Below are 11,779 nucleotides of genomic sequence, written 5' to 3' on the forward strand. Positions count from 1 at the left end.
TTGGTGGGGATTACATGAGTATATGCACATATAAAGATTCATTGATTTAGGTGCTCTGTATGTATGTTATCCTTAGATGAAAAAAGGGAGATGATTATATATTTATATCATCAAGAATATTGGGTGTCTGTAGATATTTTTCTTTGGAGTTAAGATAATTAAATGTAATTAGTAATCATTGGAAATACTTTATACATTGTAATACATTTTAGGATAAATTACTCTGGTTAAAAAGAGCATATCTGCTTGTAGGACCTATCAGAAGTACTTATGGTTATTTTCTTGCTGATGGTGAATTCACTCTGAGGGAATTGAGTATATCATAAATTATTTTATTCTCTTCAGAAAATAGATATTGGGTTGGCCAAAAAGTTCATTCCAATTTTTCCATTATCGCTTAAGGGAAAACCCGAGCGAACTTTTTGTCCAGCCCAATAATATATAGATCAGAGCACTTGATACCTGAGTAAAAGAGTAGACCTCAGACAGATAGAAACTGCTCTCTCTCTAACTTAGTAAGTTTCAGCATACTCTGAAACTGACCTGTGTGAGCTTCTGTTTGGATGGCTACTTGATAGTGGTTCATACTGAATAGTCTCAATCACAGTTCTGATGGTTGTAGGAAGATTTTTTTTTAAGTGAGTTTTCACATGGCCATGCCATGAACTGAACATTTTGTCTGAATTATTTCACTTAATCTTTGCAACAACTTAATAAGGGAGATGCTGTTTTTTATTCCCAATTTACACACGGGAAAATTGAGGCTTAGAGAGGTTAAAATAGTCACTGAGGTTACATGGTTCATAAATTGTAGACCAAGATTCAGTCCAGTTTCCCTATGACTCTCAAGCTGCCCTCTTAAACACTGCAGGTGTTTGGTCTTATATATGACAGGATTGCTTCCAAACCATGACTCCACATCAAAACCCAGGTCTTCATCCAGTCTGTGGAATTAGTAGAGACAGTGAAATGTAGTCTCCCCTCTTTTTTGTTCTTTTTTTTGTTGTTGCTCTTTTTTTCCCCCTTAATGTCTAGCTTATGTTTTTAACTTTTAATTGCTGATAAGAGCAGAACTTCTGAGAAGAGTTCACAATCCGTACTCCATATTCAAATCAGGAAAGTACTGGGAGGTATTAAGAAGACTTGAGCCTTAAACATTTCCCCTGCTAAGCCCAGCTCCTCTCACTTGTTGACTAAGGCCTGCTTCACTGAATATTTTCTTTTTTTTTTTCCTATCCACAACCTGAGTGCCCCATGGAGGTGAAGGACATAGCCCAAGCCCGCGCCATCAGTCAGTAGAACAAATGGGCTTGCTCTGCCTAACATCGGGCCATCTCGGATTCCACCTCTTTTATAGAAATGAGTGATGAAGAGAGGTGCGTTCCGCTTTGCCGCTGTATTAATACACATCAGGGGCCAGCTCCTGGCACTAAATCACGCTCCTGCATACATCTGTTATCGGACTCTTCACCAGTGTGATGAACAAGACTGCAGATAGAGGCTTCCTTGTGTCATTCTTTATAGGATTTTCCTAAAAGAATAAATAGCTCAGATCTCTGCCAACACTCTCCCCTGTCACCGTGATGAATTCAGCTTCTTTCTTAAACATGCAGCCACAAATCTTTTCCTTTTCCCCCTCCCCCATTAGTGGAAAGTTTTGAGTTGAAATTGACTGGATTTAAAGATATTAATAAGACTAGAAAGGTGAAGAACAAAAAGGAAAAACGTGCCTTCCTGTCTTTTTGTATTAATATTAACAAAGACCAGGGAGAAGGACCTTGTCATGGGGTCGTTGGTTAGATCCATCTCCACTCCCCTTCCCTCTGTGGCTTTAAAACATGCTTGTGCTTAGTGCACAGGGATCCACCCTGGATCCTAGTGAGTAAGAGTATTAACCTGCTTTTAAGGTTGATACACCAGAACAGGGACTTCTAGTACTGTCTACCCCATGCTGAAGTGAACCAGGTATTGTGTATGTTCTTAAAGAATGCAACTGGAAAAGAAAAAAGGGTTATTTTCTTGAAAATTTGAGAGACTAAGTAGTTATAAGAAGCATAAGGAACTTAGATGGAAACAAGACTTCTTTTTCTTGTGATGATTTTCTTTGTTAGAGTGGCAAATCAGAGCTTTGGGTGTGCAAATTCCTTTTTTTTTTTTTTTTTCAAAAAGTAAACATATAGCTTTAGGTAAAGGAGAATTGGGATGACAAGATGTTCTGTTGAGAGTCCTGACTTATTTTTTTGTGGGGGTGGGGGGAGGGGTGGGATCTTAATTTCCCAACTGTGCTCCCTGCAGTGGAAGTGCAGAGTCCTAACCACTGGACTGCCAGGGAAGTCCCTAAAGCCCTGACTACATTGGCCCTTCCAAGAGCCTTTTTTGACCTTCTTGGGATAGGATATGTGTCCTTGAAAGGGTACCCAACAGTTAACCTGTTAATTAGTTGTCTAAGATTTCAGATACCAGGCCAGCCATGCCAGCAGTGCATTCACCAGGGCAGGAAGTTTCACCTGTCTTACTCACTGCTGTACCCCCAGCATCTAAAAAACAGCACTCCACACATAGAACAATCTCATTAGATATTTAATGTATGAATTAAGTGAATAGAATCTTTAAAACAGAGTTATTCTCAATATTATTCTAACCCTGGGATTGGATTCAGTACTTCCATTTTAGATTGGCCCTTGTCTTAGGAGTCATGGGGCAGATTCTTATTGCCTACTATGCCTTTTAATTAGGTTTAAATATTTTTTAAAGTTAAAAATGTTTTTGAAGATAAATATTGAATGTCCGCAAAAGAACGCTTATAGAATATATACGTGGTGTAAAGAAAAACAATACAACAAGTATCCATGTACCCACCATCTACTTTACAAAAAAGAGCATCAGGACTTCTCTGGTGGTCCAGTGGCTGAGACTCCACCTGGATTCAGTCCTTGGTCAGGGAACCAGATCTTTTATGCCACAACTGCAAGAGTTCGCATGCTGCAACTAAAGATCTCACATGCTGCAACTAAGATATTGCATGCTGCAACAAAGACCCAGGATCCCAAGTACCATAACCAAGACCTGGCGCAGTCAAGTAAATAAATATTCAAACAGGAAGATTCTCTTAGGAAAAAAAAAGAATGTCTTTTTAAAAAATTTTCTTCCCACTCTATGAAGGAGAGTGGGAATATATTTTCCTAATATATATTTTTGGTTAATTATTTGTCATTCTTTGTTGTTTTCAAATAGTTTGGACAACAGATACATGTATCTCTAAGCAGTATATTGTCTAGTTTTACATGTTTTTGAAGCTTCTGTAAGTGGAATGTCATATTTTATAAGTTACAAGTTTCACCTAGTTCTTGATTCCGTTCACATTTTATCCTACCAGAATCCATTCATCATTGCCATATGTATAGTATTCCATTTCTGAGCATGATGAATATATTACAGGTAGTCATTCTTGATCAACATTTCAATCATATTCTTACGATAATCGTAATCAGATTCTTATTCTCATGCTGGTTTGTGCTATTGGGGAAAGTATTGCACCATTCTGTGGGCGAACATACGCAAAAGTTTTTCTTGGCCATTTCTCAGTTCTTATGATGGCTGTATCAAAACAAGCAAACAAAGACAAAAAACAGCATGCGTTGTTTGAAGAATGTGGAGGAATTGGAAAGCTTGTGTATTGCTGGCGGGAATATAAATAGTGCAGCCACTGTAAAGATCTCGTGGTTCCTCAAAAGTTTAGACATAAAACTACCCTGTGATCTAGCAGTTCTGTTTCTGGATATACATCACCCAAAAGAATTGAAAGCAAGGATTTAAATAGGTATTTGTACACCTGTGTTCAGAGCAACATTGTTCCTAGCAACATTACTCACAGCAGCCCAAAAGTAGAAGCAACCCAAACGTTCATCCCCAGATGAGTGGACAACCAAGGTGTGATCTATACATTCAACAAGTTATTATTCAACCTGGAAACTTTCATTATCAGAATGAAATTATGATACACACTATAATATGAATGAAGGCAGTGTGTTAAGGAAAATAAGCCAGACACAAAAGGATGAATACGATTTGATTCTGCTTATAAGGGGTACCTAAAACAAATCAAATTCTTAGAAAATAAAACAAATGGTGGTTGCCAAGGGCTGGGGGAGGAGGAGAATGGGGAGTTATTGTTCAATGAGTAGAGAATTTCCATTTGGGATGAAGAAAAAGTTCTGGACATGGGTGGTGGTGATGGTTGTGCAACAGTGTGGATGTACTGAATGCTACTGGGGAGTATGCTTAGAAATTATTAGAATGGTATATTTTGTGTGTATTTTGCCATAATAAAAAAATATATATGTAGCCAACACAAAAAGTTTTTCTCAGATAGTTTTTCCCCTGTGGTTGATGACCTTGGGGTAATGGTAGGTACAGTTTTTATGAAATTTATTTTCACTTAAATAAGAGTGAATGAGCATGCGTACTTGTGTGTGAAAAAGAGAGATTTGGGTGGTGATGTCATATGTATTTCTTGCTCCTGGGGTTGAGGTTCTGAAATGTTTGAAAACTACTGCCCTCTAAAAAACTTGTATATGTGCCATAGAGTAATAGCTTTCGATTTTTTTTCTTGGTAACTCACAGTAAGAAATTTGTTTGAATATATATTGGGTGTACCTGTAAAATCTGAAATAAACCTTTGGGCTCCCTCTGATATTTTCTGTTCTTTTTCATTAAGGGGGGAAAAAAAAGTATTTGTCATGACCTACTACATTGGTTTTGTGACCCATAATTTGAAAATTACTTTTCTAGATTATATTCCTGGGAGTAGAATTATTGTGACAGGATAAAAATGAAAATTTTTAATATTTTGCTTTATTTTAGTGTATATTTGTTTTCAGTAGAGTAATGGTGGTTTGTACTCCTCTGCTCAGGGGGCATTTGCAAATGTGGGGGCAGTGTTGGGTTGTCACAGTGACTGGGAATGCTTTGAGCATTCAAGGACAGGGTCCGGAAGGGTAGGTGTCCTAAAAGAAATAGGACAGCCCTGCACAAGCAGTGTCATCCTGTCCAGAATGTCTTAATGTCCGTGCTGAAAACAGGGCCCGGCTGTGTAATTTTTCTACCATTTGCCTTACTGTTCAGTGTTCATTGGTGACTCTGTCATATTGGAGGCATGGAACATTATAAAAAGAGCAGAGGGCTTGGAGTCTAGTATATGAGTTTGAGTCTTGCTACTTAAACAGCCGTGTCTCTGAATGAATTATCTGCTTTCTCTATGCCTCAGTTTTCTGACCCAAAAAATGGAAATGGCAATACCTATTTCTAAGAGTTTGCATTAAGAAATAAGATTGTAAGTATACAGTATTTATATAGTATACTTCCTGGCATATAAATGCTTCATAAGTGGTTATTAGTACATTAAGAATTTGTACTCCTGAATTTATTCATTTGTTCAGTTAAACCTATTTCTTGATGTGGAGAAATACTTATCATACTTAAATCTTGCCTTTAGTTTTTGGTTAAAAAAAAAAAAGAAACCCTATGTAGCTGCTTGGTTTAATAGGACATAAAATATGAGGATTACGAAAGTTTTGTGTTGACATGCCTCTTGTTCTAATTTGTCTCTCTGACTTTTTTCCTCCTTACTTTAACCGTAACACCCTTACCAGTTCACATGGATGCAGTGGAGTCAGCTACAGCAGCGTCACAGGCCCCCAGACCTCCAGACTCGGAGTGGCTGGTCAGGACCTCTGCGGCAGAGAAAGCCACTGACTCAGCTGCAGCTACGTCTTTTAAAATGCCACAGGAAAAGAGCCCTGGATACAGCTAGAACGCAGTATTTCACCCACCAGGAGCTGACTGGATGTTGTTGAAACAAATATCAGACTTTGTATTATATTGTCTTGCATATCTTAATTGACATTCCCAGCCCTTTCACCATCGGACTGACTCCTCTTCAAACAAAGAAGTGAACTCTTTCTCTTAGAAAATCATGTTGTGCAAATCTTTTTTTTTATTATTATTATAAAGGATTGAGACAGCAGTTTTTTTTAAAAAGGCCATCCAATGCTGTATATGTTAAATTGCTGTTGTTGTCCCAACAGTTACCTACAGCTCTGTTTACAGAGCTGTTGATTTTTTGCAGATATGTCCTGTTTTTCTTGAAAAACCAGTACCTGCTTTTGCGTATTTTTTGTGTAGTGCTTTTAATACCATTTGAGGAAGTTCTAAATTTGCAGTCAGTTCCAAACACAGAGTTAAGACCTGTGTGTGGAATTAATTTGCAGGAGATAAGGCTTGCCTTTGAGCTTGGTCTTTATTCAAGCAGAGTGCCAATAAGATAAATCCAGAAAGTTCTTAACTTGAAGCCTCAGAAGAGCCACCAGCAGCACGGGCCTTGGGAACTTACTCCGTTTTTCTAGATGGCCTGTTGGCATCGCCAGCAGCTGCACTGTATGTTGCCTCATCTCCAAAGTCTGTGTTCTACCCAAAGAGGACCTCTATACATATACATACAGATGGGTGTAATGAAGAAGGTCCTTTAGGTGTACAGTGAATTTAACATAGTCGGTGGATTGTGTCTAAATACTTCATGTCATGGTGTAAGCCTTTATGTACTAAACGAGACTTTTACTGTTAGTATTATAGGTCAATAACCTGTAGCAGAAATTCATACTCTATTATAATAATGGCTTCTTGGGCCCATACATTGGGGAGGAAAAATGTCTTTTCAACATGACTTTATACTTGGCGTGTTTATGACGGCTTAGCTGCCTGTGGAGTTATATATACAGCCATGCCTGAAGTTGGATGATCCTTTGTCAAAATGAGGAATACGTGACTGCCTACAGCTACTGGAGAAAAGCCACCCTTTCTAAAAAAGTATCATCAAGAGTGTCTGTCATCCTGGGACCTGGTTGGCAGAAGGGCTCTTTTTCGGTACAAATTGAGTGCTTTTATTCTGCAGTACGCAGGAGCCGTTCTCAAGTGCCCACTGCTCTGGTTGCGCTCTGGAGCAGCGCGCACTCCGGCACCTGGCGGGACAGAGCCTCCTCTCCCGGAAGCGCCATTGTGCCTCTTCTCACACAGAACGTAAGGGTGGGCCGCGCTCTCGTAGTCCTTTGAAAACTGTCATCCTCACCAGTGGTAGCTACAGAATGGCCATATCAGTGTGGTGGGTGTGAATCTGGTGGGAAAGGGGGACCGGAAGCTGTTTACGCAGCACTTTATCGAAGACTGAGAACCTGGCCGTTGTCCGTAACAAGGGATCCTGCGGAGCGAGGGGCAGGTGGAGATTGGAGTGAGGAGTAGTGCTCAAGCCAGCCCGGCTTCCCTGGGAGCCGCCCAGGTGCCCTTGTGGTGGCGCGTGTACTTCCTTGCCATTAGGCTGCACCCATCAGTATAGGGAACAATGTCTGTTGACTATAAAGTGGTTCTACTCTGTTGTTTCAGTGATGAAGTTAGCTTTTTGTTGTCATATGTGCATTCTTACTTAGTCCCAGTAGTGTCCTGAGGCACACATCTCTAATGGAATTTGTTGGATTTCAGGGAGAAATCCATGAACATAATACTTGTATTTTCTTTGCAGTAAGCTCCATGGCTCATGCAGAGATCAGTCTTGCGATAATGGCCTATTGAGACCTCTGTAGTTTGGGTAGCATCTTTTTCTTCATGACACATAACCTAATAATTCTCCTTTTTACCTATGATTAAAAGTAATTTATATGAACAGCTTTACTTACATTTTAAATATTTCTGTGACGAAAAGGTAGGTGATTACTACTTTTACATTTTATAGGGTTAAGAAATAGTCACAGAACTTCGTGACTTGCCCCAAATCACATAATCAAGCCAAGACTAAAATCCCAGACTTTCAGACTTTCTTAGTCCTGGGTTATAATCTTTTGTTTTCCATTAATAGAACTGAGTCACTCTGAGACTCATATTTTTGAAACAGTATGCCAGACAAGCTGTATATCCTCTTTCTTGATCAATCTTTCCTGAATATTTTGAATACTTTCAGCAGGGAGCACCCCAAAATGCCATGCTGTGCTGTGCTTAGCTGCTCAGTCATGTCCAACTCTTTGCAACCCCATGGATTGTAGCCCACCAGGCTCCTCTGTCCATGGGGATACTCCAGGCCAGAATACTGGAGTGGGTTGCCATGCCTTCTTCTAGGGGATCTTCCTAACCCAGGGATCGAACCCAGGTCTCCCACATTGTGGCCAAATTCTTTACTGTCTGAGCCACCAGGGAAGCCCATGAATACTAGAGTGGGTAGCCTATCCCTTCTCCAGGGGATCTTCCCGACTTAGGAATTGAACCGGGGGTCTCTTGCATTGCAGGCAGATTCTTTACCAGCTGATCTACCAGGAAGTCCCAAAATGCCATATCTACCTGTATGTAATAAGCAGAAAAGAAAATTAATTGCCTAAGAGAATAGCCATTAAGCACACAAATACATTTCCAACACAGGGTTGTAAATTGTGCTCCTTCTTTAAAGCTGCTGCATGAGCATGCTTATAGAAGACTCACTGACTTACTCTGCTTGTTTTTTGTATGAGTCCGTTCCAGAGGACTAACCTTAGAATCAAGTGTATTTTGAATCTTAAGCTTTGAATTTCCTTTTTATACAACAAAGTGTGTAATGTTACAAATTAAGAAAAATCTGTTACCTTTCAACAAAAAAATAATTTCAAAATCAAGTTTTGTAATCTGTTGGAAGAAAACCAGATAATAGCTTGACTTCCTTTGAGGATAATTTTTGAGCCCACATACGTATGATCTGCTTAAAAGTAATAACTGAAGCAGAGTTCCCCAGTTCCTCCTTATTTCAGGTTTCAGATTTATCCCAGCATGCTATAGTCTGCCTGTCTAGGTCCTAGTCTTGGGTATTTTTCACAATGGACGAAAGTCAAGACATTGTCTACTTGCCTGAGCATCTTTCATAAAGGATAGTTCTGCTTACAGGTTCAAGGGAATTGAAGATTATATTTCAGATTCAGTGTTTTAAAGGAAACAACTTCATTTGCATCCGAAGTTTTGTTGCATTTTGATAACTATTCAGAAGAAATTAGTAGCTGGTTTTTGGTGCCAAATTTGGAGGAGCAGAGTATGATCTTTGTTGAGTGGTGTGTTCTTGATAAATAGGCCTTGAATTCTATAGAAATCAAGCATAATTGGAAATTTCAGGTGACATTGTTTTGCTGGGCTGTACAGACAGGCTGCAAAAAAGACCTGTTTTGGCAACAAAATGACCAAAAGCTGAAATAAAGATTCTTAATTGGTGATGTTTATGGCATCCTTTGCTAAGTGCAGCTCAACACCTTGGACAGGTAATTAAACTATTTCTGAATCCCAAATGGATGAATCTGAGATATCGCTGCATTTTGGAACCAGAAGTACAGTCTAGACCACAGCACAGCAAGTTTTGATGCTCCAAGTACAGGAGCAGAGTTATCACAGAAGTCGTCTAGAGTCGAACAAATCACAGTGTTGAGCAAGGAAGCCAGGTGAGCACTGTCATGGCTGGTGTGATGGGTTCCCCACTTTGGCTTAAGGCAAAGTCTCCTGGTGATGCATGATTCGTGTCAAGTCTTTGCTTTATTTTGGCTTTTACTACATGATTCTGAGCCACAAGCTTTTGTTTCCTGGGGATCAGGCTAGGTAAAAATCTCAGTGTTAGAATCCGTATTCAGCATTCTATATTTGGTGAACCTTACCTTGAGCTGGGATGAGAGCAGAGTGACGTTCTCCGGCAGCTGTGGCTACATTCTATTTGGGGCATAGTTTATAGACTGTATCATGGTCCGTATGATGGTGGGAGGGGTGGTGGAAGCAGATTGCTCTTACTGTCAGCTGCTTCCTTGGTTACTGCCCATTTTAGTTGTCAGTATTTCCTTATCTCCTGATCTCCCACTCTAGTCGTGACAGTGAGTGGAGTGACCAACATGACAGCATTCGGGTTGGGTTTCTACCCCATTAGAAAACTGGCACAGAGTGGGAAGGTGAGGAAGTTGGTGGATTCTGCTGTTAGCACTTGGAGAAGGCAGTGGCCACCCACTCCAGTACTCTTGCCTGGAAAATCCCATGGATGGAGGAGCCTGGTGGGCTGCAGTCCATGGGGTCACAAAGAGTCAGACACGACTGAGCGACTTCACTTTCACTTTTCCCTTTCATGCATTGGAGAAGGAAATGGCAACCCACTCCAGTGTTCTTGCCTGGAGAATCCCAGGGATGGCGGAGCCTGGTGGGCTGCTGTCTGTGGGGTCGCACAGAGTCGGACACGACTGAAGTGACTCAGCAGCAGCAGCAGCTGTTAGCACTGAACACAAGTGGTCCAGTGATGCCTTCATCTACGCTGAGGTCACAAAACATGAACATCAAATGCCTACAGATAGCAACGTTGAAAAGAAACAAGGATATCGAATAATCTTGGCTGAAGAGTGTGGATTATCAAGTTTGTAAGAAGCTCAGCAAAACAAACTCAATGGCCCGAAGAAGACATTTTCCTGCCACTGCACTAGGTAAAACTGCCAAATGTGAGGAATACATTTTTTAAGCACAGTATTTGAAGAGTGGGGCAGGTCCTGAAGATGTTCACCAAGGAAAAGGATATTGGCAAGATCCAGAGTGAGAAGGTGAGGAGAAGAGAAGGAGACGCATGGGGTAAGCGGACTAGGACCCTGAGACCAACAGCACCCACACATTCTCTGCCAACCAGATCGGCTGAATCAGAAGCTGAGGGTGAGGCCCAACACTCTTCCAAGCCCTCCAGGGGATTCCACATGACGTGTTAGAACTGCAGGCTTTGCCGTAGTTGGAAAGAAGTGTTTTAATATACTGGTATCCCCCCTAAGCTCTGAGGTGCTCTTATACTTTCCTCCATAAGTATAGAAATGTTTTGTGTATGGTTCTTTGCAGAAACTATTAAATGTCTTTATTTACCATACTTTTCCCCTCAAGGTCCTAAAAGATCTGGAAATACTGAGATAGGATGATGTGGAGAAAAATGCCATTGAGGTCGTTTTTAGATGGATGGAAAACAGCTCTTTTAAAAAGTGGATTAAAATACAACTGGATTTTTAGTCTGTGAGTGATAAGTTGTTTTTCGCCATTGACAGTAAAACATTTGTGTAAGATAGTGCCACCCATGATTTTATGATACCTGTTCATTACATCTTGGTTTCATGGGAAAATGTCATGTATTTTCCAGCATCATAATGAAGAAGCCTTTAAAGTGTGGCTCACAAAAATGAAAAAAAAGGGGGGGATCCACCTCTAATACATAGCTATTGTGTAATAAATACCTGTTGGGTTATTGGTTGTCTTTTGCTGGGAATTAATCTCAGTATTTCAGAGCATGTAAAAATCAATTTTCAGTGATCTCAGTTAATCACACTCTGTTGTCTTTGTTTTACATTTCATCTAGTGATTCCACAGGGCTTGGGGACCAGTAGGAACAGCGTGTTATATGTTTTCTTTGGCTGACTTCTAGTCAGTGTTTCCGAAGACGGTAATCTTAAAGCTTTGAAATGAAATCATGGCCATTTTTTCTTTAGATTTTATTTCTTTGAATTGGCCTTGGTCTGACTTTTATTACTAAAGCCTGTGAACCAGAGTTCTTTCTGGGAAGATGTGTAGCTATGGAGGAGTTCTCTATTTCCTCTGATGCTCCTGTTTTGTGCCTGGATCTTTATAAATGCAAGTGAGTGATGACATGGAGAGAGGTCAGTGCCACTGAAAGAAAAGTCTAATGTTAGTTTCCCTAGAAACAAGAGGCATGGTTTGCCAGGCA

The 11,779-nt window shown here is 40.2% G+C and overlaps 1 protein-coding gene across 9 annotated transcripts in view; it reads left to right on the forward strand.

The window, feature by feature from the left end:
• The window catches only part of GPATCH2L (G-patch domain containing 2 like), a 59,947-nt gene extending 48,878 nt beyond the window's left edge, over positions 1–11,069 (forward strand). For 7 of the 9 annotated variants that reach the window (XM_010809634.4, NM_001101912.2, NM_001435194.1 and 4 more), the window contains one exon: positions 5,652–11,069. In XM_010809634.4, coding sequence (XP_010807936.1) covers positions 5,652–5,812 — 161 coding nt within the window. In that variant the 3' untranslated portion in view covers positions 5,813–11,069. Of the gene's footprint in view, positions 1–1,248; positions 4,694–5,651 lie in introns of those variants that run through there. The other 2 variants (XM_059890311.1, XM_059890313.1) reach the window with 1 other exon arrangement.
• Positions 11,070–11,779: the final 710 nt, after the last annotated feature.

The sequence above is a fragment of the Bos taurus genome, chromosome 10, assembly GCF_002263795.3.
Source record: "Bos taurus isolate L1 Dominette 01449 registration number 42190680 breed Hereford chromosome 10, ARS-UCD2.0, whole genome shotgun sequence".
In the NCBI taxonomy this organism is placed as follows: Eukaryota; Metazoa; Chordata; class Mammalia; order Artiodactyla; family Bovidae; genus Bos; species Bos taurus.